The 25,588-nt window shown below is 38.9% G+C and overlaps 1 protein-coding gene across 2 annotated transcripts; it reads left to right on the top strand.

The window, feature by feature from the left end:
* The first annotated feature begins 1,950 nt into the window (after positions 1-1,950).
* On the top strand, positions 1,951-25,171 carry MED1 (mediator complex subunit 1). 2 transcript variants are annotated; one of them, XM_070389774.1, is made up of 17 exons: positions 1,951-2,192; positions 4,235-4,341; positions 6,846-6,924; positions 8,085-8,139; positions 8,244-8,376; positions 9,077-9,105; positions 11,058-11,129; positions 11,613-11,687; positions 12,176-12,249; positions 12,840-12,929; positions 13,892-14,003; positions 14,528-14,652; positions 14,900-15,018; positions 15,824-16,025; positions 17,735-17,830; positions 17,955-18,060; positions 19,546-25,171. In XM_070389774.1, the coding sequence occupies exons 1-17, from the start codon at positions 2,168-2,170 to the stop codon at positions 22,772-22,774; spliced, it is 4,728 nt and encodes a 1,575-aa protein (XP_070245875.1). In that variant the 5' UTR covers positions 1,951-2,167; the 3' UTR covers positions 22,775-25,171. The 2 variants fall into 2 exon arrangements, with proteins under 2 accessions (XP_070245875.1, XP_070245876.1); XM_070389775.1 differs by lacking the exons at positions 1,951-2,192; positions 4,235-4,341; positions 8,244-8,376 and having other exon boundaries at positions 6,856-6,924.
* Positions 25,172-25,588: the final 417 nt, after the last annotated feature.

The following is a 25,588-nucleotide window of genomic DNA, read 5'->3' as shown; positions in this document are numbered from 1 at the left end:
AAAATTAAAATTTAACTGAGTGTTCTGTTTTTAAAAAATCTGACAACCCTATCAATTTGTCTCTACATATGCACTGAGTCTCTGACATGTGTCAGGAACTAGGCTAGGCAGTATCACTAGACTAGACAGTAGTGAAAGAAATAGACCCGGTGCAGCCGCCCTCCTAGATTTGATAGTTTAGCAGGGAAGACAGACATTGAATACATCATCATGTACTTAATCAAGTACTGAAATAGTAAAACAGAGGACCTTATGAAGTCAGGGTTTAGAGAAAGTTTGCATCTCTAGTCCTGATCAAGAGACATTTACTTTGAGAACTATATAAGAGGGCCTCAGTGAGATGTGGGGGAATGGAGAAGGGGAAAGCCTTCCTGCAGTTAAAAAGGCCTGTTCAAGGACCTTGGGAAAGGAAGGAGTGAAGCAATTGTCTGCAGGTGGAAGGTCAGTGTGGTTGGGATTTGGCAAGGGGAAAAGGGCTAGATTTAGACAGGAATTTTAGCACCAGTAAAAGATTTGCCTACTAAGCCCAGGTACAATGCTAGGTAGTGGGGATTACAAAATGAGGGGCAATTACTGCCTCAAGAAACTCTCTGTGTAGTGACTGAAAGGAATGAGGGTAAGAGGAATAGACAAGAAGTAAATTTTATTTCTACTTTCAAGGAGCATGGTTACGCATATCTTTGTCAAAATAAGCCTGTGACAAATAAAGATTTGTTCTTATCTGTCTGTTCATCTGAACTGTAGTTACCAGCAGGAATTGTTTTGGAGGATGTTTGCATATCATTTTTGAAATATGGGGAAAAGTCTGAGACTAAAGAGCCAGTGGAAATCCACTGCTAAATATCCTTACAGCAAATTAGGTAAAATCCGACTTTTCAGCAGTATTTGAAAAAAAAAAAAAGAGTAACCTTCACTATTTTAAGAACTTCCACCCAGTGCTAGTAGAATTGTATTTTAGCCTGGCTCTTGTTCCAATGGGCAGGAACTACTAACTTCTCGGCATTAATCCAGATTTCTCTTCGTGAAAAGTTACTGATACAAGAGACAGGACCACACATTCTTTGTGATTTGTAGTGTAGAGCGTGAGCGAACCTGCTTGCTTTTACTGACTACAAAAAAAAAAAATACAATCCATTGTGAACACCTTTGGGATCCTAAACATAATTAGCAGTATCTGATGACTGCTGAATATTCATTGGAAGGGCTGATGCTGAAGCTGAAGCTCCAATATTTTGGCCACCTGATTGACGCGAAGACTCCACTCACTGAAAAAGACCCTGATGCTACGAAGAGTTGAGGGCAGGAGAAGGGGAGGACAGAGGATGAGATGGTTGGATGGCATCACCAACTGGATGGACATGAGTTTGAGCAAGTTCTGGAAGTTGGTGATGGGCAGGGAAGCCTGGCCTGCTGCGGTTCATGGGGTCTTAAAGAGTCGGACACGACTGAGCGACTCACCTGAACTGATGACTGCTGCAAACAAGTTTTTCTTAACTCAAAATCTTCCACGTCCTCAGAAATATTGAAAATGCTCAACAAAAATATTTCTGAAATTAAAAAGGAAATTCTGTAATGGAAATTAAGTGTACTGGGCTACCTTGGGACGTCGTGTTACAAAGACCCGACGTCTAGTATCTCAATAAAGGGGAAGTTTTAATAAAATATTCCTAACAGCAATATTCTTCGAAAAGCTAGTATTTCAGGAAAGACAGCTGGGGCTTTTACTTTGCAAACTGCTTGAAAGCCAAATCGAAAGCGCCAACTTCCGCAGAGATGTGGAACACTACCACTACAGAAGCTCCACGCCTAGCTCCGAGAAGTCGGAGACAAACCAGAGAGCAGGCAGGGTGGGGATAATCTCGCGAGAAGCAACGTATAAATCATTTTTCGCGATATTTGGTGCCCAGCCCCTTTCCTCTCTCTCTGTCTCTCTCTCGCAGGATCACGGTTAATCTCGCGATCTTTTGGAAGTTCCGTTGGGGAAGATGGCGGCGGCCGCGAGCACCCTTCTCTTCTTGCCGCCGGGGACTTCAGACTGAGTCTTCCCTGGAAGAGTGGGACTGCAGGTGCCCTGCGTCCCGGGAGCCCGAACCAACTTGGTTCCTCCATTACTGGTGGGGAAGGGCATATCCTCTTGTGTAGGACTTAGGCCCTCCCCGCCGTCAGGATGAAGGCTCAGGGGGAGACCGAGGGTGAGTGACTGAGGGGGAAATCAGGGGGCGGGACACAGCTGGGGGAGCCAATGCCTCCGCGGGGGCCACTCTCCCGAGGGCTCAGGATCTAGGAGGCGGGATATGTCTGAGTTTTAGAGTCTGACTGCCTTCCTTGGTGATGGAGAGCTTCGACTTTGGCGAGATGGGGGCTCCCAACTTGAGTGTGAAGGTTTCCTGTTTGGCAAGGGGCAACATTTGGGCCTCAGAGCATTTTTTAGCCTAAAGAGATGGGAGACCGGGCAAGTTAATGTAAAACTTGCTTTTTCAGAAGAGAAATCTGAATGATGATATAAAACAGTAATAGAACGCTGTATATCAAAGTACTGTAAGATGTTTTGGCGTGAATGAAATGATAGGTCCTTATGGTATTAAAAGCCAGTAGTTTTCAAAAATGTCACAGTGTTCATATCTTGTGGTGTTGTATATTTTAAAAATGCTTTTAATTTCAGTCTTTAAATATCTGAACTAAGAACTGCTGAAAAACACTTTTCTGTGTAACTTTATATTCTCTAAAGTTCCACATTTCAGCTTAGATGCTCCCTTAGCATTTCGGACATAGTTCTATTGATACACGATTATTTTCTTGTCTTCTCCAATGTACTCTGAGCTTAGTAGAGCAGGATCTTGCTTTACTCATCATTGTATTGTCCTGGGCACGTAATGTTGTGTTGTGTTAGTCACTCAGTCGTTTCCGATTCTGTGACCCCACGGAGCCCACCAGGCTCCTTCGCCTATGGAATTCTCCAGGCAAGAACACTGAAGTGGGTTGCCGTTTCCTTCTCCAAGCACATAATAGTTGCTCAAAAAAAAAGTTTCATTGAAGCATTTTTGTAAAGATATTTATCATCGGCCTTCTCAACGGAGAGAAGGGAGGTGTGTTTGAAGGAGAAAGGAAAGAGGGTGCAGAGAATGACAAGTGTTAAGTGGAATCTTAGTGAGGCAGGAATTTTGTCTAGTTTGCTCACTGCTGTGTCTCTGAGATGTAAAATAGTGCCTGAGTGAATGTCTTAAATGTGGGAATTGCCAAACATTTCTCCAGAATCATAAACTGGATGAAACAGCCCCAAGAACAGTTTTCCAGAAGATGAAGGCCTTGGAGGGAGGAGTTGAATCTCTATTTGAAGATGTCACTACTTCAACTTTGATTGCTGACATTCTATTCATCTTTCAAGACATCTTTTCTGTAACATCCCTAAACTAATTACACACTTTTCCTCCTTTGAATTTTGATAGTAATGTGTCTATTTTTAAGAGCATATCTCATTTTGCTTTGTGTGATGGTTATTTTCACATTAACTTATCCACACCCCCTCACAGATGTCATCTCAGGCATATTGTATTTTTGCACTGCTGGTCTCCAGCACAGTCCTTGCTCGTGTTAAGCAGTTAAAAGAATTACAGGAGTGTTGGAGGTTGTAGGAGTTTCCTTCAAACACTATCTGGGATCCATTCTTTTCTACCTTTCTCTTACCTGTGCCTGAAACTCATCCATTAGTCACTTGACATGTTCCTTGTTCATACAGTTTGAATTCAAACAGGAAATAGCTGAATGGCAAATGAAGCTTGTTTTTTTGATAATACTTACAAATTGATCTCTTAAAATAATGTGAAAAAATTAAGAAAGTCTGTATTTTCACATTGAAAACCAACTAACCATAGTAAGGCCATGTTCAAATGTATGCTCTGTATATGTCATGCAAAGGATTTCAGGCATATCATGAAATTATTTTGTTGTTAAACAGTAGTCTTGATCCTCAGGACTGGAGGTGGTTCTTTTTTTGCTTCTCATTAAGTCTGAAGGGAAAGCAGTCCCCTTCTATAGTGTTTGTTAGATTAGGCCCATAATTTCTGTCTACTTGTTATTAGAAATGAATTCTTTGTGTATTTTGAAGTAAATGATATTGGAAAAGATTTTAACTGAGTTCGTACCAGGATGAAGTATGGGAGTTTTGTTTGCAAGAAAAACTGTGGAAGGTCTTGAACGAAGAGTTGCTAATGATGTTTTCTGATTTATATCTTAGAGTCGGAAAAGCTGAGTAAGATGAGTTCTCTCTTGGAACGGCTCCATGCAAAATTTAACCAAAATAGACCTTGGAGTGAAACCATTAAGCTTGTGCGTCAAGTCATGGTGAGGATTATGGTGAACTGGATAAAGTGTTGTGCTTAGAAAATTATTTGATAAGCTAAGTTACCTATGTAGACTTTTTCTAGCTAGTTATTATGGTGTGTCTTCAGTTTTATTTCTCATAACATCATACGAACATGATGGCTTTCAACTTTTAAGAGTCTACCTAAGAAGAAGATATGTTAGTAGAATTTTGTTAATCATGAGTTATAGTAAGCTGGGATATTTTAGGCAAAAGTTGTAAGAAACACACTTATAAAGCATAATGAGTTTCCTAGTGACCTAGTGTTTAGGATTCCCAGCTTTCATTACTGTAACCTTGGGTTCAATCCCTGGTTGAGGAACTAAGATCCCACAAGTCCCACAGCGCTGCCAAAAAAAAAAGATACACATGATAGCCTGATATAGAGAAACATTTACTTTTTACTTCCTGTCAAGCTCCTTGATTCTAATGTGTTAATACTTTCATTGTATCTATATTGGTAGTAGAGTTTGCAATCATTTTTAATTAACTTCACTTGTTTACTCTGTGATTTTCTCTACAGTACTTTCTCCTTCCTGAGGCATTCACCAGTATGGGGAGCCCTTAGTTAAGTGGAATACAGGGAGTGGGGTGAGTGTATAGCACAGCACTAGTAAGAGAACTGAATTTGCTGTCAAAAAAACCTTTATTTTAATCTTGACTCCACTACTACCTGTATAACCTTGGACAAATTACTTGTTTTTTTCCTACCCTCAATTTCCTCATCTAGAAGGTAGAGACACCGGTTTGAGTAAGATGAGCAATACCAGTTGGCTTTTTCACACAGTTTTGCTGTAAAGATCAAATGAGATAATGGACACCAAAATGTCATGTTGCTTAGAGATTTCTGTAACTAAGTTCTACAGACATCTTCTGGCTCAGGATTTTATACATAAAAAAGATTTGTTGTTGTTGTTTTTTTTTTAAGTCTTAATGACAATTTTTCCAGTATGGGTATTCAGAGGTGGTCATTTTTTTACTAGAAGGCAGCCATATTCTAGTTTGAGATACCACCTCTAAATGATATTGTCATTAGAGAAACATCAGGAGCTAGAGGACTCCAGGTGGCTACTAAGACCCTCTTTTGGGTTACCAGTTCTTGGTTTGGTCACCATACCTTCCATTGTCTATTTGTTACTTTTGCAGATTCAGAAACCTACTTTTATTGGTATGTAAAAGATTTTGAAGAATTTTCAACAACTGTGTGTGTGCATGCTAAGTCTCTTCAGTCATGTCCAACTCTTTACGACCCTATGGACTGTAGCCTGCTAGGCTCCTCTGTCCATAGGATTCTCCAGGCAAGAATACTGGAGTGGATTGCCATGTCCTCCTCCAGGGGATCTTCTAAACCCAGGGATTAAACCCATGTCTCCTGTGGCTCCTGCACTGCTGGCAGATTCTTTACTACTGATCCACTGGGGAAGCCCTTTTAAAACTGACATATTAACAAAATCTCAGTAGATTAACATGAAAGTCAGAATGCCTGTTTATTAATGAGGGTTTGTCTTTCCAGTTAACAAAATACTGGTATCCATTGTCTAGAGCAATGGACACAGTCCTTGTCTATTTAAGGTATAAAGGAATCTGGATTATTAATTAAGCAGATGTTTGGGAGCATGGAATTAGAGCCAAGAAAGATGGATTTAGGGCGTGGAAAAGCCTCAAAACCTATCCTTGTATCATAAAACTGCTCATACTTCTGGGGACTAGAATGTTGTACAGAGAGAAACTGCTTCCTTGAATAGGTTTAGAAAAATTATGCTAAATTTTTGCTCTTTGGATTTTTGGATTATGTATCTTGTTTCCTAGAGTGAGTCTGTTGGGTGGGCCAAAAATTTCATTCTGTTTTTTCCGTAACATGGAAAAATCCAAATGAACTTTTTAGCTGGCCCAGTAGTTTGACTAAGGTTTGGTTGTATTTCTTAGATTACATGCATATCACCTTATTAGGTTTGGGAATTGTCAAATTTGAGCCACCCCATTGTGAGTCTTAGGATATAGTCATCTTCTGCAGGAGGCTGATTGCATTTATTACATTTTGATTCTTCTAATTTTTCCCTGAAAATTATTTTAGATCTGGAAATACCTTTGTTGTAGACTTTTTTTTTTGGTTGCACTGTGTCATGTGGGATCTTAGTCCCACAGCCAGGGATTGAACCCACATCCCTTGCTTTGGAAGCATGAAATCTTAACCAGTGGACCACCAGAGAAGTCCTAGATGTGAAAATACCCTTTTCTCCTTTCATGGATATGGATATGGTGTATCCATGTATTCAGTAGATTAACCTTTCCTCTGTTGGACAGATGGACAAAATAACAATTAAAAATTTATAGATTATCTAGAATATATAAGAAATATAGAGTATATAGACTACTTCATAATCTGTAGACTCCTGAAATATTATTTCTAGAATAATGTATGTGTTTACCAAAAACTATTGGCTTGGTTAATTTTTACCTCAAATGTTTTCCTATTTTAATATAGGAGAAGAGGGTTGTAATGAGTTCTGGAGGGCACCAACATTTGGTCAGCTGTTTGGAGACATTGCAGAAAGCTCTCAAAGGTTTGTAAACATTGTTGAAATATGCTAACGTCTTAAAAACGCTCCAGTTTAGGAAAGACTTTTATACTAGAAATGTAAGTTGAGATAGGTAGGTCTCACTCTTGATTTCATTATGAAGTTGAGATGAACTTTTACCTGAACTTTTGAAACATTTATTTTTTATTCTATTTTGAAGGCTGGTAGAGACTCAAAAAATAATTGATGAAGGATAACTAAGATAGCATATAGGAGGGGGAAATTTTTTTCCTTCACATGTTCTCTCCTAATTAACTCAGTAAGAAGATGGACTTTTTGACTGTAAGACTTTTACAGTATTTATTAAGAATGTTTTCATAAGAAAACAAAAAGAGGAAAGAAAAAAATGTTTTCAGGAAAGCAAACATGAAATTTAAGTCATGAGCTTGATTATTCAAGCTTATAATTACTACTTCTGTCTGGTTTTGAAGGAAAATGAGAGTAAAAACAGACAAACAGGTTTTACACTGATTATCATAAATGAGTCGGGATTGGATCCATACCGCTTTACCACTAGATGACTAGCAAGTCCCTAAGTATGTCTTTTTTAAAGATATATGCTATGCTAAGTCACTTCAGTCGTGTCCGACTCTGTGTGACCCCATAGACAGCAGCCCATCAGGCTCCCCTGTCCCCGGGATTCTCCAGGCAAGAACACTGGAGTGGGTTGCCATTTCCTTCTCCAATGCATGAAAGTGAAAAGTGAAAGTGAAGTCGCTCAGTCCTGTCCGACTCCTAGCGACCCCATGGACTGCAGCCTACCAGGCTCCTCCATCCATAGGATTTTCCAGGCAAGAGTACTGGAGTGGGGTGCCATTGCCTTCTCCGTCTTTAAAGATAACCTGTCCCAAATGAGTAAAGAAAAAGTGAAAGGAGAAAGGTCCAGTTTTTTTCAAATAGATCTTTTTTTTTTTTTGACCCTTATTGCTTAGGCTGCAGCTAAGCCTTATCAGTGAGCTTTGTGCAAATTATAAGCATTTGAACTATAGATAAGCTTTGTGCAGATTACAAGTATTTGGACTATTGAATGTGTTTATGGCTTTGGAAGGACAGATATACTCCTCAGGATGTTTCTGTCTTTGAAGAATACTATTTAAGTTATTTGGAGCATGCTTTGTGATTTCCATTTTTTCACCCTTTTGTAGTAACATCTTTACCAGCAATGACTGACCGTTTGGAGTCTATAGCAAGACAGAATGGGTAAGTAGTATATCTGTAGGCAGAAATATTTAACTTAGTGTTGACTTTGGGTGGCTTTATTTATGTGTCTTCTATTAATTTTTGTTTTGATTTGTTCCTGCTAGACTGGGCTCTCATCTCAGTGCCAGTGGCACTGAATGTTACATCACGTCAGATATGTTCTATGTGGAAGTGCAGTTAGATCCTGCAGGACAGCTTTGTGATGTAAAAGTGGCTCACCATGGGGAGAATCCTGTGGTATGTGTTGATATTTCACTGGAATCTGTGGGGTTTACTTAGGGACATTAATTTTTAAAGATATTGTTGGGGTTTGAAATAGCTTGGGTTTAGGTTTTTTCACGAGCCACTGTAGAGATGATGTGATGGGCTACAACATCAGTAGCTGTAGAGTGGAATTTAGAATACTCTGGGTCCATCTCTGACATCATCCAAAGGCTTTGACAAGAAGAAACACCAGAGGAACTTTTTCCAATTCATATCAACAAACATGAGCCGCAGTTGAACAATAGGTGCTGGGGATATGAACAATTTAAATTCCTATCCTCAAAGAACTTATAATCAAGAAGGACAGATAATCTTGTATATAGCTAATGTCTCTGAAAAGCCCTGTAATAGAGACGAATGTAACAGGTGTATAACCAGACAGTTGGATATGAATTCCAAGGATGGCTTTAAAGAGAGGTCCTAATGTTTTAAACAAGCAACTGAAAGTTGATTCCTTTATAAAGTATTTCATATATTTGATTTTTAATTTCATGACCCAACCCCATGGTTTACCAAGTAGGAAGATGTCTTTGATATCTTAATATAAGGACCTTCTATAGTTTTAATGTTTTTGTTAAAAAGCATGTGTTATTAATAAAAAAAAAAAAAACTTTTGATGTCTTCAAGCATTTTAAAGTAGCTTAGAGTTTTAACATAATTTCTTTAATTTCAGAGCTGTCCAGAGCTTGTACAGCAGCTAAGGTGAGCAGCTGACATTTACATTCCCTTTTATTGGCAGACAGTGCTGTTCTTTATAGTTACATTTTGAGAATGGTTAGAATTTACTTTTCTAAGGAACAACTTTATTTTCTTGGGTCAAGATTTTTCAGAGTCTGTACTTGATCACTTTCAGAATTGACTTAGCTTTTTTTTTTTTAACACTCTATTCCATCTATCCTAGGGTTTCCCAACCTTGACAGTATTGCCATTTTGGGTTGGGAGATTCTTTGCTCTAGGGAGTTGCCCAGTTCATTCTTGAATGTTAAACAGCATCCCTGGTTTCTCCCAACTAGTTAGGATCTATGATAACCTCCTGATCTGTGATAATCAAAAATATCTCCAGATATTGTCAGACGTCCTCTGGAGGACAAAATCACTCCTGGTTGAGAACTGCTGAGTTAACCTTAGGAATTCTCTGTGGAACAAAAATAAATAGAACCTAATTATTGAATTAGAGAAAGCTTGAGAAAATTGAGTCTATACTATGGAAAGAACTTTTTTTCACTTTGAGAAAAATTGTTTTATATTTCAGGTTTATGGGTCCTAAATCATAGTAAAGTGCTAGGCTTGAAGACAGTCTCTTTTAGTAATTGATGTCTTTTGTCTTTGGCTTATCTTTTCTCCTTTAATTGAGTGGAGATTTCCATGCTTAAATTTAAACCCAGAATTAACTCTCTGGGAATTTGAGAAAGTTGTTACATCAATTTTATGTTTTAAATATAGTGCAGTTATCAGACATCACACGGAGGAATCTTATGGGTTTAACATTGAGAAATAAGTTTTACACTCAGCCTTCCAGTGATCATTTTAATGTCCTTACAGCCAAATACACCAGATTTGAATGAGCTTTGAAAAATTGCAATGCAACATAAAAAAATAACCTTTTATGATTTCATTTACTCAATAAGTCTAGCAAAGATGTATTATCAGAATAGTCCAGGAAACCAGTATTTCTGGTTCTAATGTAGAATAGGAGACTGTACCAGTTTATGGACTGATGGTGTTCTAAAGTTAATTTGTAAGCATGTTTGGAAGTGGGAACTTTAGAAAGAATATTAGTCTTTACCAGGTATTTTTAATCACTCTGTATAGATGATGATTTTAAGGTAAGGAATATATTTTGCTGTTGCTCTTGTTTCTTTTTAGTGTCTTCATGGCACTTTGGGCAGTAAGTATTCAATAAATGCCTGATCAAGTATCTGACATTTGTCAGAGCAGTACAGTTTTCAACAGACATTTTTTTTTTTAAGTTTGAAAAAGGAATAGAGACTTAGAATTGTTGAGTTGTGTTGGATTCCTGCCTATAAAAGCTTACTTGACTAAGAATCCATCTCTGAATGTTAGGTTTTAGGATGCCAGGATTCCTGGTAGTAGTTTCTTTTTCCTGGGGTAAATCTTGTTATAGGATTGTTATAGGAACATTTCAAAATATATCGTTTGCCTCCACACTACCTATTCTGCCTTTACTTAGGTCTCCCATCTCTCTCCCACTGTTCATTTCCTTTCTCTGCTCTTAGTGTATACATGAAAGTGTCCTATCTTCCTAATTTATTTACTTCCTTTTTCTCTCTAAAAGATTTTTTTTCCTCATGACATCCAGTCATCTCAGTTACAAATTAAGAGGAGAAGTGCTTTATTTAAACTAAGTCTCATTACTGAAGAACAAATTAGTATATGAGGTAACAGGTCTTTTTGACTATCTTTTATACTGTTTATTAGCACCTTCTCCCAAAAAATGGAGCAGAGAAAGGAGAACATTGTATTTTCTTTTGCAACTTTTGATTGATTCCAGAAAACTCTGGGGGGAAAAATAAAAGCAAATTATTAAGATTAGTTTTATATAGCCTTGATTTTTGGGACTTTGCTGATATGATTGAGTAGTAATTATATGTTTTATTCTCTTCCCTCTCTCCTCTTCCCTGAACATCTTACAGGGAAAAAAATTTTGATGAATTTTCTAAGCACCTTAAGGGTCTTGTTAATCTTTATAACCTTCCAGGGGACAAGTAAGTATTTTTTGCTTTTGTTTGAAAAATTAGTATAAATCTATAAATCATTTTGTACTTAGAAATTTGCCAAGTCTTCTGCCCTAGCTCATTTGTAATTTCTATTCATTCTGACAGTCTATAACTCAGCTAATTAATGTCCTTTAAAGGTATTTTAAATAAACAGTATCTGCATTAATGATTATAGTGCTAGAAGGTAGATTATAATCCTTGAGGTATCTTCAGCATATTGATTTCTAGGCTGAAAGAAATTGTCATGGGACTGGTTTTATATTTTTAACCTAATTGGGATTCTGCTTACTTGCTTGGTCTTTTAAGTAGAGATAAAAACTAGCTTTGGTAGATCACTAATGATTTTGTTTTTTAATTTTTTTTTTTTTAATAGATATCTAAGTTGCTTCCAAGGTAGATTTGCTCTCTAGGCTTTCAGTGTTTGTGTATATGTATATTCGTTAACTAATTCTTGTTCTGTTTACTTTCCAGCAAACTGAAGACTAAAATGTACTTGGCTCTCCAATCCTTAGAACAGGATCTATCTAAAATGGCAGTTATGTATTGGTAAGACTGGCTAAAGTATCAATTCTCTTTGACCTTGTTCTTAAAGTTTTTTGTCTATAGGTTACTAGGCTTCTGTTATTTAAAAAATATGTATTATAGATGCATGTTACTATGCATCTGTATTTTACCTGTACTGTACATCTTGTCCATATCCTTTCACTTCCCAAATGACTGCATTCCATTTTCTGAATATCAGTATCCCTAAGTTGTTGGTTGGTATTCCATAGGTTTTATGAGAAGACTTGTGAAACCTGGCCTCCCTTCTGATAAATAATATTATAGTTGTAATTTTTGTTCACCATATTACACACTGGTATATTCTTAGAAATTATCCCTTCACCTTGAGGGTGAAATATAATTGTTAAATGCCCAAGATAGAGTCATTAGGATAGAATTAAAAGATGTGTAAGGGCTGAACTCATTATGACATTATATACTAATACCTTCAGGGCTTAAATGTAAATAAACATAGATCATTTGTCTTGCAGGAAAGCAACCAATGCTGGTCCCTTGGACAAGATTCTTCATGGAAGTGTTGGCTATCTCACTCCAAGAAGTGGGGGTATGTGATGCTATTTTGCTTGTTTAGAAAAAAACCTAATTTTTAGTTGAAAGATTACTACTTAAAATTTCATCTTGGTTTTATAAGCAGAAGGTGAAAATTACTAGTCATTTGTGATGGTTTTCTTTTTGTTTAATTGAAATGTAGTTGATTTTCAATGTTGTGTTAGTTTCTGGTATATGGTAAACTGATTCAGTTGTATATACTTTTATTCTTTTTCCTATTCTTTTTCATAATAGTTTATTATAAGATACTGAACGTAGTTCCCTGTGCCATACAGTAGGACACTGTTGTATAATAGTTTGTCTCTGCCAATCCCAGACTCCAAATTTACCCCTCTCATTTGTGTATTTTTTAGTGGTTTCTAAGGTGTCAATACTTGCCCTCCCCTAGTTTTCATATTTTTTAATTGTGAAGTAAATTGTTGCTGCTAGAAATAATACTTATGCTTCTGTCGTATTTCACAAGCTGCTTTGGATCATGAGTTCTCATATTTTAAACTATTTTCTTGTATATAGGTTTATAGGAAGGGAATATTTTTCTTTATTTGTAAGTTACCTGATAAAGTAGTGATGTTTTATTTTTCATAGGTCATTTAATGAACTTGAAGTATTATGCCTCTCCTTCTGACCTGCTGGATGATAAGACAACATCCCCTATCATTTTGCATGAGAATAATGGTAAGACTTTCACTATAAAGTAACTAAAGGTTTTGCTCAGTGTTTAAAAAATATTTTAAAAAATTTGAATGCCCAGACCTGCCTGTACTTTCTGGTTTGCTACTCACAAGTAAATATGCCATCCCTATCAAAGTTTTCCATTTCTACCAGAGTTTGCTTCTGATATATACATACACATTCATACATATATACATATGTATATATACGTTTGTTGTCATCTAGTTGCTCAGTCATGCTCAGCTCTTTTGCGACCCAATGGACTGTAGCCTGCCAGGCTCCTTTCCATAGGATATACATACATAATAATAAAGGCTTAATTGATCCTTTTGAATGAGTAAATGAGTGAATGAGAAAATGTAAATGATCTGACTTGAAATTTGCTTTAATCATTACTTTAATGGTAAAGAAGTTAACCAACTTACTAAAGAACTAAAATAATGGATCTTACTTTGTATTTGCACTTTTGGGTGCACTACATGGCTTGCTGGATCTTAGTTCTTTGACCAGAGATGGAACCCCATGCCCTTGGGAGTGAAGGCACAGGGTTCTAACCACGGACTGCCAGGGAATTCCTGTATTTGCACTTTAATAAACTAAAACCTAATGAAAAATGGCCTAATACCTCATTTTGCTCCCCTTTTTAACTTCAATCATTGACTGTCTGTAGTCATAATTCTGTTTAAATGCATTCTGAAGTTGGAGAAAATAAGTTAATATTGGTAATCGGTCTTTAAAATTTTTTTTCCTTAGACTGCATTGTTTCCTATATTTTGTATTATTTACTAACAGAATTATTGGTTTGTTAGAAAGGTACTTGTAGCATTTCTAAGTTATATAGGTATAGAATCTGATAATTAGGGCTGACAAATTACACAGAAGCTAGCTTTTTGTTTTTTTTTTAATGTTAAGATCCTTATAATTTGTGTTACTCTGGAGAATACCATTTTTTTTCTTTTTCCCAGTTCCTCGATCTTTGGGCATGAATGCATCAGTGACAATCGAAGGAACATCTGCTATGTATAAACTCCCAATTGCACCATTAATTATGGGATCACATCCAGTTGACAACAAATGGTAAGTGAAATATAATTCTAGGGTAGCAAAGTCCATTTTTTTTCAACTTTAAGCCCAATAAGAAACAAGTATTACTTTGACTTGGCTCTTCCCACACTTGACTTCCTAGGGGTGGGCTTTTTGTTTTATCCATTTGATTTCTCTTTTCGGTATTTGCATGCTCCTCTTTGAAGTCTGCTCATAGAACACAGTTTTATCATGAGAGAGAAAGAAGAGAACCGTGCTACTTCCACTGGCTTAGTGGTTTAGTGATTGCTCTATGGGATTTTCTTATGGGACTTTATGTTGATCTGGAGCTATGTTGGAGTAATATTAATAACTAGAGAACGTGTTTCAGGATAGATGTTCGATAAGATACTTTAGGGTTAACAAATAGGATATTTTGGAATTGGGGGAAGGAAGTTCAAAGAGTGAAGTTTGATAGTCTTTGTATGTGTTTATATGATACAAACGTGTCTGAGTGTTGAGAACTTTTCATTTTTACATCAATTCAGAATCCCAATCCTCTACTTTTTTTTTTGAAGGACTCCCTCCTTCTCCTTAGTTACCAGTGCCAACAGTGTTGATCTTCCTGCTTGTTTCTTCTTGAAATTTCCCCAGCCACTTCCAGTATCTAGAGCATTTGTTCAGAAAATTCAGAACTGCACAGGTGAGTTTTAAGCAGCATCAGAAGCTAATAATTGTTATAAAAGTAAAAGCAAACTTCAAATTCACATTATCTTAGCCCTCTTTCAGTCTTGACCTCAAAAAACTAGTGATAGGTATAGATATCATGGTGTTTTGAACTAGTCAGTGCTTATTAGTAAGTACTTCTTGAATAAATGGGTGAATGAAGGGAAAACTGAGCTGTCAACATTTTCATCTTACTGTGATTATATTGATCTTTGCTCTTCCAGGAATTCCATTGTTTGAAACTCAGCCAACTTATGTACCCCTCTATGAACTGATCACTCAATTTGAACTGTCAAAGGATCCTGACCCCTTACCTTTGAATCACAACATGCGATTTTATGCTGTAAGTAAGGCGTTATGGATTGTTGTAGATTATGGTTGGACCCAAGATCAGAATCTTCCTTTTATAGGATATCTGAAATCAGAAGACATTCTTTTGGCTTACCAGATCATGTCCTGTTTTCTCAGGCAGGAAATTACAGATATCTTTGAAATGTACTGAAAAAGAACGTAACTTCCAAGTTAGGAAAAATGTACATTGAATTGTTGAAATTTCAAATGAAAGTCTCTTAATGGTATTCTAAACTTTTATAAGCTTATAAGTAGGTATTAAGAATTCTTGCTGTTTAATCCTTTCAAGTGCTGTGAACTTCTGATCTACAGAGTACTTACAGAGAAGAAAGTACTGGAATGAGTGAATTAAGGACGGTTTTTAAACCACATCTGAACTTGAATTTATTTGAATGTTTGACAATAGTCTAAAGTAACAGTTCCTCAATTCTGGCTCCATTATAACTGTATACTGCTGCTGCTAAGTCACTTCGGTTGTGTCTGACCCTGTGTGACCCCATAGACGGCAGCCCACCAGGCTCCCCCGTCCCATAGGGTGTTATTAAAAAATAAAAATTTTGCACTTACTGTTCAGGGACCCCTTTTATACAGATTTCTGAGGTAATTTTTATGTTAGCTAGGTTAGGAAACCACTGGCAGAACATTTAGAAAAAAGGGGTCTTTTCAGCCAAGTGAGTGAGTGGCAAGAAATTGCTGATTTTTGAGGAGTAGGTTTTTTTTTTTTTTTCAGGATAGTTTGTGGTTGGAATACAGTGGCTGAGTAAATAGCATTTGTTCCCTTTGTTCTTTTTGCCCAGGCTCTTCCAGGTCAACAGCACTGCTATTTCCTCAACAAGGATGCTCCTCTTCCAGATGGTAGAAGTCTACAGGGAACCCTTGTTAGCAAAATCACCTTTCAGCACCCTGGCCGGGTTCCTCTTATCCTGAATCTGATCAGACACCAAGTGGCCTATAACACCCTAATAGGAAGCTGTGTCAAAAGAACTATTCTGAAGGAAGGTACTGCCTTTCCTTTTGCTGTATTTACCGGTAAATGGTACTGATTACTCTGCTACTGCTAAGTCACTTTAGTCGTGTCTGCCCTGTGTGACCCCATAGACGGCGGCCCACCAGGCTCCCCCGTCCCTGGGATTCTCCAGGCAAGAACACTGGAGTGGGTTGCCATTTCCTTCTCCAATGCATGAAAGTGAAAAGTGAAAGTGAAGTCGCTGAGTCGTGCTCGACTTTTAGTGACCCCATGGACTGCAGCCTACCAGGCTCCTCTGCCCATGGGATTTTCCAAGCAAGAGTACTGGAGTGGGGTGCCATTGCTTTCTCCGACTGATTACTCTAGTAGTTCTCTAATTTGGTGGCTCATCATATCACCTGTGGAGCTTCTAAAACTACAAATATTTGGTTTCCATACCAAATGAACTTAATTAGAATTTCTGTGGGAGGAGTTGGGAATCTAGTTTAAGCTCTGTGGATAATTTTGATGGAAGCAATCTGTATATTGGCATATGGAAACTACTGAGTTTTTTTGCAATGGGCTTACTGTTTTTCTGCATGCAGTGGTGTAATTGGGTACCTAGGGCCCTGAATCTTGCAGCAGATATATAAGGTATAATTTGAGATTTTGTAGGAAGAGAGTTCTTGACACCTAAATTTTAGGTTGTTAGGCAGTGCTTCTCACGTTTTAATCCTGAGTATATTTTCTCCACCTTCTTTGGAGAATTTTATCATATAGCTTAAAAACAGATGAGACCTGTGCCCTTTTCTTTCTCTCCCAGGATTCTGGAATGCTGATGTTTTTCACACAGTTTGCTCTTAGAAATCTTGATATGAATTTTGGCTGCTCTAGTTAATCATAGTTAATTTTTTACATTAGTTGTAAACATTTCAGTGATAGAACTGTGCCATTCAAATGGTAGGCAAGAAGAAACCCAGAAGGTAAATCAGGACATATATTTTATGGGAGTAAGAATTGTTCCAGAAACGAAAAATTTTAGAAAGTTGAAGTAATGACACAGAACATGTGCAAGTATCCTTATGACCCTTCTGTTTCATGTATCTCAATCCTAGGAGATTATCCACATAGCTTTAGAGCATTTAAAAATGAGTTTTTGTGAGATAGTTATGAAGTTAGTCCTACAGAGATACATACTTTTCCCCAAGAAAGTATATAATTCTTGTCTCTGGGCTTTCAGCATGTTTGGCTTAGAAACCAACGATGATAGTTATATGTAAGTGTATTTGGCATAAATATATCATTTTAGATTGTATTCCCTACGTCCATGTTTACCAAACTATGGAATGTATAGCTAACAGCTGTATACTAGTAGAAAGCAGAGTTTATGACAGTGATTCTGATGCTTATTAAATAGAATGAGAAACTCCTCTTGGCCACATTTATTTTCAGAATTGATTTTCAAGGCAGGATGTTTATATCTGCCAAGGACTTTATCAATTTAGGGATTAAATATCTTCATTTAAAAAAACTGAAGTTTACTTTGTTTTAGAGTATTTATAACATAAACTGGTAGATTCTTGGGAATCTGATTTCTTCAATCACCTGTGAGTGCCAGTGGGTTTCATGTTTTTAAAAAAATATATGGGATTTAGTTTCCAGTGAGGGAGAGAAAGGATTTCATAATTAATGATTACTATTTACACATCTCAAGTCTTTTTATCTAGTTGATTATTTTATGATCCTTTTCTTTGCCTTTTAGATTCTCCAGGGCTTCTCCAATTTGAAGTGTGTCCCCTCTCAGAGTCTCGTTTCAGCGTGTCTTTTCAGCACCCTGTGAATGACTCCCTGGTGTGTGGTGAGTTATGTGGGTGGTTAGCACCTCTCTCAGGGTAGCAGTTTGGTCCTTTTATCTCTTCTTGAAAAGTCAGAAACTGAAGCCAAATCCATCCTAAACACCTCCTATATGTTTTATTTTTCAGTGGTAATGGATGTGCAGGACTCAACACATGTGAGCTGTAAACTCTACAAGGGGCTGTCAGATGCACTCATCTGCACAGATGACTTCATTGCCAAAGTTGTTCAAAGGTAGCACTGGCCCTTTTTCATCAGAGTACCATTAAGAGGTGTATAAAGAATGCTGTTTTCAGTAATAAATGAATTAGAAATTTAGGAGGAAGGCATTTAGTCACTGCTTTGAATTCACACTTCTCTGCTTTTGGATCTAGAAGCAATATGAGTTTTTGATTTTATAAATCTCATAAGAGTAATAGGAAGTAAAGTAGGTAACTTCAGACCCAGTGTTAGGGCTCTTTTATGAGGGAGAGAGCTGAAAAAAATGTAGATCTTTTTTTCACTTTTCCTCTGTGTCATTTTTGTAAAAAACACATGTAATATGTCAAACAGCAGTATGTGGGAAGATACTTTAGCCATTCAGCTTCCTGGAAGCATTAATATGTAATTTCAAGATTTTTTAGAGCAGGTACGAGTGGTCTGTTTAGTAAATAAAAATAAATTTTATTGACACATAAGACATGCCTGTAAATGAACACGTCTGTTCCTTTACATATTGTTTATGGTAGCTTTTGACCTAAGGTGGCAGAGTAGCTGGACAGAAACCATATAATCTTAAAAAGTCAATATATTACTATCTGGTCTTTTAAGAAAGGTTGTTGACATAGTGTAGAGCAAATTGTTTTCAAACATGTTTATAAACATAAATTTATCTGTAACATAAAAAGTGCTTTGCTTTAAAATAAAAAGGATTTCCTGCCAGTGGTAGTACTTTTCACAGATAGCTTTGGGGTGATTTAAGCTATTTAAGTATAGAATTTGATGGGTCAAGAGATTTTTCTAGTGGTTCATCAATTAAGATAAATTGTATATACATTTACACCATTAATCACATGTGAAGTCCCCAAAGGAGGGCATTTTCTTACTGAGGTCATTATTACCAGTTTTATTTTAGTTTAGTATGGTATCTAATTATTTGGACATCTGTTTAGGATTGGTTTGTTTTTGGTGGCATGTCAAAGGAGGTTGATGATTGCCTCCTGGTCCAGATTTTTTTTTTTTTGGCTCCTCTATGTGGCTTGCAGGATATCAGTTCCCCATCCAAGGATTGAACCTGGGCCCTCAGCAGTGAAAGCTTGGAGTCCTAACCACTAGACTACCAGGGAATTCCTTCCAGATTCTTTTTATTCATTCATTCATATAAAATATTTATTTGGCTGTGCCAGCTCTTAGTTGTGGCATGCGAATCTTTTTTTGTGGCATGTGGGATCTAGTTCCTTACCAGGGATCAAAATCAGGCATCCTGCATTGGGAGTATGGAGTCTTAGCCACTGGACCATCAGGGAAGTCTTCTTCCAGATTCTTTTTAGAATGGGTATATCCAAAGCTCTGGCATTTTACAGAACTGCTCCTGCCTTACAGGTCCTCTGCCTTACCTGAAAACTATTTATTGCACATCTTTACTTAAGGCAAAAGTAAAGCCTTTATCTCAAATGAAAAATTGGTTTAAGTAGCAGCTAATGCATTGTTCATTTTGTTTTTTTCCATCTTATTTTACAGATGTATGTCGATTCCTGTGACGATGAGGGCTATTCGGAGGAAAGCTGAAACCATTCAGGCCGACACTCCAGCACTGTCCCTCATTGCAGAGACAGTTGAAGACATGGTGAAAAAGAACCTGCCCCCGGCTAGCAGCCCAGGGTATGGCATGACCACAGGCAACAACCCAATGAGTGGTACCACTACACCAACCAACACCTTTCCGGGGGGTCCCATTACCACCTTGTTTAATATGAGCATGAGCATCAAAGATCGGCATGAGTCGGTGGGCCATGGGGAGGACTTCAGCAAGGTATCTCAGAACCCAATTCTTACCAGTTTGTTGCAAATCACAGGGAACGGGGGGTCTACCATTGGCTCGAGTCCGACCCCTCCTCATCACACGCCGCCACCTGTCTCTTCGATGGCCGGCAACACCAAGAACCACCCGATGCTCATGAACCTTCTTAAAGATAATCCTGCCCAGGATTTCTCAACCCTTTATGGAAGCAGCCCTTTAGAAAGGCAGAACTCCTCTTCCGGCTCACCCCGGATGGAAATGTGCTCGGGAAGCAACAAGACAAAGAAGAAGAAGTCATCAAGATTACCACCTGACAAACCAAAGCACCAGACTGAAGATGACTTTCAGAGGGAGCTATTTTCAATGGATGTTGACTCACAAAACCCTATCTTTGATGTCAACATGACAGCTGACACGCTGGATACGCCACACATCACTCCAGCTCCAAGCCAGTGTAGTACTCCCCCAACAACTTACCCGCAACCAGTACCTCACCCCCAACCCAGTATTCAAAGGATGGTCCGACTATCCAGTTCAGACAGCATTGGCCCAGATGTAACTGATATCCTTTCAGACATTGCAGAAGAAGCTTCTAAGCTTCCCAGCACTAGTGACGATTGTCCACCCATTGGCACCCCTGTTCGAGATTCTTCAAGCTCTGGGCATTCTCAGAGTGCCCTCTTTGACCCTGATGTCTTTCAAGCCAATAATAATGAAAATCCATACACTGATCCAGCTGACCTTATTGCAGATGCTGCTGGCAGCCCCAGTAGTGACTCACCTACCAATCATTTTTTTCCTGATGGAGTAGATTTCAATCCTGATTTGTTGAACAGCCAGAGCCAAAGTGGTTTTGGAGAAGAATATTTTGATGAAAGCAGCCAAAGTGGAGATAATGATGATTTCAAAGGATTTGCATCTCAGGCACTAAATACTTTGGGGGTGCCAATGCTTGGAGGTGATAATGGGGAGACTAAGTTTAAAGGCAATAGCCAAGCTGACACGGTTGATTTCAGTATTATAGCAGTGGCTGGTAAGGCTTTGGGTCCTACAGATCTTATGGAGCATCACAGTGGTAGCCAGAGTCCTTTATTGACCACTGGGGACTTAGGGAAAGAAAAGACTCAAAAGAGAGTAAAGGAAGGCAATGGTGCCAGTAATAGTAGTCTGTCAGGGACAGGATTAGACAGCAAACCAGGGAAGCGCAGTCGAACCCCTTCTAATGATGGCAAAAGCAAAGATAAGCCTCCAAAGCGGAAGAAGGCAGACACTGAGGGAAAGTCTCCATCTCACAGTTCTAACCGACCTTTCACCCCACCTACTAGTACAGGTGGATCCAAATCTCCAGGCAGTTCAGGAAGATCTCAGACTCCCCCAGGTGTTGCCACACCACCCATTCCCAAAATTACTATTCAGATTCCTAAGGGAACTGTGATGGTGGGCAAGCCCTCTTCTCACAGTCAGTATACCAGCAGTGGTTCTGTGTCTTCCTCAGGAAGTAAAAGCCACCATAGCCATTCTTCCTTATCTTCTGCTTCCAACTCAGGCAAGATGAAAAGCAGTAAATCAGAAGGTTCATCAAGTTCTAAGTTAAGTAGCAGTATATATTCTAGCCAAGGGTCTTCGGGATCTAGCCAATCCAAAAATTCATCCCAGTCTGGGGGAAAGCCAGGCTCCTCTCCTATTACCAAGCATGGACTGAGCAGTGGCTCCAGCAGCACCAAGATGAAACCTCAAGGGAAGCCATCATCACTTATGAATCCTTCTTTAAGTAAACCAAACATATCCCCTTCCCATTCGAGGCCACCTGGAGGCTCTGATAAGCTTGCCTCTCCAATGAAGCCTGTTCCTGGGACTCCCCCATCCTCTAAAGCCAAGTCCCCTATCAGTTCAGGTTCTGGTGGTTCTCACATGTCTGGAACTAGTTCAAGCACCGGTATGAAGTCATCTTCAGGGTTAGGATCCTCAGGCTCATTGTCTCAGAAAACTCCCCCATCATCTAACTCTTGTACAGCATCTTCCTCTTCCTTTTCCTCAAGTGGCTCTTCCATGTCATCCTCTCAGAACCAGCATGGGAGTTCCAAAGGGAAATCTCCCAGCAGAAATAAGAAGCCGTCTTTAACAGCTGTCATAGATAAACTGAAGCATGGGGTTGTCACCAGTGGCCCTGGGGGTGAAGACCCAATGGACGGCCAAATGGGGGTGAGCACAAATTCTAGCCATCCTGTGTCCTCCAAACATAACATGTCTGGAGGAGAGTTCCAGGGCAAGCGTGAGAAAAGTGATAAAGACAAATCAAAGGTTTCCACCTCGGGGGGCTCAGTGGATTCATCTAAGAAGACCTCAGAGTCTAAAAATGTGGGGAGCACGGGTGTGGCAAAAATTATCATCAGCAAGCATGATGGGGGATCCCCCAGCATTAAAGCCAAAGTGACTTTGCAGAAACCTGGGGAAGGTGGTGGAGAAGGGCTCAGGCCTCAGATGGCCTCTTCCAAAAACTATGGCTCTCCACTCATCAGTGGTTCCACTCCAAAGCATGAGCGTGGCTCTCCCAGCCATAGTAAGTCACCAGCATATACCCCCCAGAATCTGGACAGTGAAAGTGAGTCAGGCTCCTCCATAGCAGAGAAATCTTATCAGAACAGTCCTAGCTCAGATGATGGCATCCGACCTCTTCCAGAATACAGCACAGAGAAGCATAAGAAGCACAAAAAAGAAAAGAAGAAAGTAAAGGACAAAGATAGGGACCGGGACAAAGACCGAGACAAGAAAAAGTCTCATAGCATCAAGCCAGAGAGTTGGTCTAAATCACCCATCTCTTCAGACCAGTCCTTGTCTATGACAAGTAACACAATCTTATCTACAGACAGGCCCTCAAGGCTCAGCCCTGACTTTATGATTGGGGAGGAAGATGACGATCTTATGGATGTGGCCCTGATTGGCAACTAGGAACCTATTTAAAGCAAAAATATGGCCAGAGAAGAACTAAGTGTATAGGCAAATCATCATAAGGAGTGAGTCAGACAGGTCTGATTTTGTGTTTAAGAATCTTAAATGGCATGGCTTTGACACCAAGTGGGATGAATTTTGAAAGGCATAGCCGGACCCTACTAAAGAGACCATAGGGTTTGATTCTGGTTACCACAAATCACTTGTTCCTTTGCCAGAAAAAAAAAAAAAAAGTTTTAAAATATTTGCTTATGAAAGGGAGGGGGTGGGAAGGGCTTAGGGAGAGGGAAGGGTGGGAAACAGTTTTGTGGGAAATATTCATATATATTTTTTCTCCCTTTTTCCATTTTTAGGCCATGTTTTAAACTCATTTTAGTGCATGTATTTGAAGGGCTGGGCAGAAATGAAAAAGCAATACATTCCTTGATGCATTTGCATGAAGGTTGTTCACCTTTGGGTAGTTGTCCATTTGAGGCAGGGGCAAATGAAGGACTTGGGTCATTTTGGACACTTAAGTAATGTTTGGTGTCTGTTTCTTAGAGGAGTGATTGGGGAGGGAAGATGATTTTAGCTATTTATTTGTAATATTTTAACCCTTTATCTGTTTGCTTTTATACAGTGTTTTTTTCTATTCTATGAGGTTCAGGGTTCAAAATGATGGGAGGCAAGGAGGAGGCTTATTTGGTGGTAGGGAGCTTGTGGCTTATGCTGGTAATGTAGTATCAAGCTGAAGCAGATCAGTCAGAGCCCACCTTTGGAGTCAAGTAGAAAACCAAAATGGTGTTTTTGTTATAGGAGGTTTTTCATAGGGTTCAGACATCATAGGAATATTAGGAGTTACCTTTCTGTGGAGGCATTGATTTATAGTTTTTTCCTTTAAAGAAAGCTTGGCTGGCTTTTTGGGATGTAAACATGTTTTCAGATTCAGTAAAGTTTAAAAGTGGGATAGCCTCCCTGACCCAGTGGCATGAAAACCATTACAGAATTCATAGTTCTCCTATTTCTACAATGTGCCAAAAGTCCATATCCCAGCATTTTGTTTGTAGGAGAACTGATGCCATTCCTGAGAACTGGGCTCCTTGTTTCCCTTCATCACAAGGATAAGGAGTCCAGACTTTAATCACTCCACTGTATGCTCCCTTAGATAAAACAGTAAAAAATTTGCAGCCATAGTTCACTTAAAACCGTTTTCAAGCTCACTTGAAGTAATGGGGGCCTGGAATGCTAGGTGGGCATGAAGATAAACCCTTGCTACTATGTAGCAACACAATTGGACCTTTTTGGAAGAACAGGTCTGAGTCTGGATTCTGGGGGACATCAATAAGAAGCCCTTCTCATACATATAGAAATCCAGGAGACCATTTGAGTGCAACACAAGTTCTCAGTATTTGGAGGGTCCTCTCAAAATTCTGCGGCCTTACTTTGATTTTGACACCTGCACTGTGCCATTCCTGATGATTCCATTCAGGATCTGTATCAGCAGGATGGGGCACGATCCCCAGCACAACTCTTCTGGATTAAAAAAAAAAAAAAAAAAGCCAGGTGATTCATTTGTGTGTGTGTGTGTGTGTGTGTGTGTGTGTCATAAATGGAGTGACTTCATCAGATACTGAAGAAGATTTCTATATTCAGCTCTTTCTGCAGGTTGGAGTTAGCATAGAGTTGGAAAATCAGCTTTGGCTTTCTTTCCTGACTGTCTCTGATTTCCTTTAGTGTTCTCCCTTTTCTGGTCATCAGCTCTCAACAACTCTGCCACTTTTGTGTCCCAAGGTAATAAGAAGTAGGAAACGAAACATTGCAAAGTGGAGCAAGAAAAGTTATCGGTTACCGTATCAGAGTCAAATGTCTTGGGTGACACTAAGGAGGACATGGGCAAGGTGATACCAGAGTGCTTTATCTTGTGATGCTGATACAGTAGCAGCTTCTCAGACATACAACCAGGTTGGATTTCTCACAAGTTTCTCACCTAGTTTTGAATCTTATCCCATTGGTTTCTGCAGGAAAAAAAAAAAAAGTTAAAATGGTTTTTAAGTTTGGGTGGGGAAAGTATGGGGAATGTACTGCATAATATCAGGGGCTCAGCTCCCCCAAGTAGAGCCAACAAATACCAAAATGAGTAAACTGGGAAGCTTTTTCTCTCTTTCTGTCTTCATCCCAGATCAAAGAATTCCGAGTTAGGATCTGGATGAAGGATAAGCCCCTGAATTGTCGATGGGCACACCCCACACACTGACCCAGCATCTGAACTTGCTTAACAGGGAGCCGGGGCTAAACTGCTTCACCCTGCCTGAGAACCAGGGAGCACTGCATTTCTCCACAGGGTGGAGGAGAAGAGGCAGAATAAACCAAGCCTGGGACACCTCCCTCCTGTCTAGGTGTACTCATTCTTCTGTTTCAAAAGACGACAAGGACATGAAGTCAACTTCTACCTATCTTCTGCTGCTGGTGTCTTATGTATTCTTAGTTTGACCTGATTCCTCTTCTGTCTTTTGGCTTCATGTTAGGGGTTCTTGGTCAAAACCTGCTCTGATGTACATGAAGATTCCAGGTTCAAAAAATCAGTTTATTTTAAAAAGTATGGGGGGAGGCGTGAAATGAAATGATATAATTGCCAAAACTAGGCTTGAGGTTGGTGGCTCTTGGAAGGATTTTCCTTAAGGCCTAGGTCTGAAAATACAGGGCAGCACTATCATGAATTCTGAAAAGAAGCCTTCCAGGGAGCCAGTGAGTCATAGTATCCAGTTGAGTCACTTAAAGCAGATTCCAGTATAGGAAACTCATTCACAATCCCTTGGCAGTCTCATTTTTTTAACC

This window comes from Bos mutus, chromosome 19, assembly GCF_027580195.1.
Source record: "Bos mutus isolate GX-2022 chromosome 19, NWIPB_WYAK_1.1, whole genome shotgun sequence".
Taxonomy (NCBI): Eukaryota; Metazoa; Chordata; class Mammalia; order Artiodactyla; family Bovidae; genus Bos; species Bos mutus.
This window is presented reverse-complemented; position numbering and strand designations above follow the sequence as displayed.

Excerpts from the sequence above, each read along its gene's own strand:
- MED1 (XM_070389774.1), top strand. The coding sequence starts at position 2,168 with ATGAAGGCTCAGGGGGAGACCGAGG. Across the intron at positions 12,250-12,839 it reads TCTCACTCCAAGAAGTGGGG|GTCATTTAATGAACTTGAAG; the intron begins GTATGTGATGCT and ends TATTTTTCATAG. Across the intron at positions 14,004-14,527 it reads CATCCAGTTGACAACAAATG|GACTCCCTCCTTCTCCTTAG; the intron begins GTAAGTGAAATA and ends TTTTTTTTGAAG.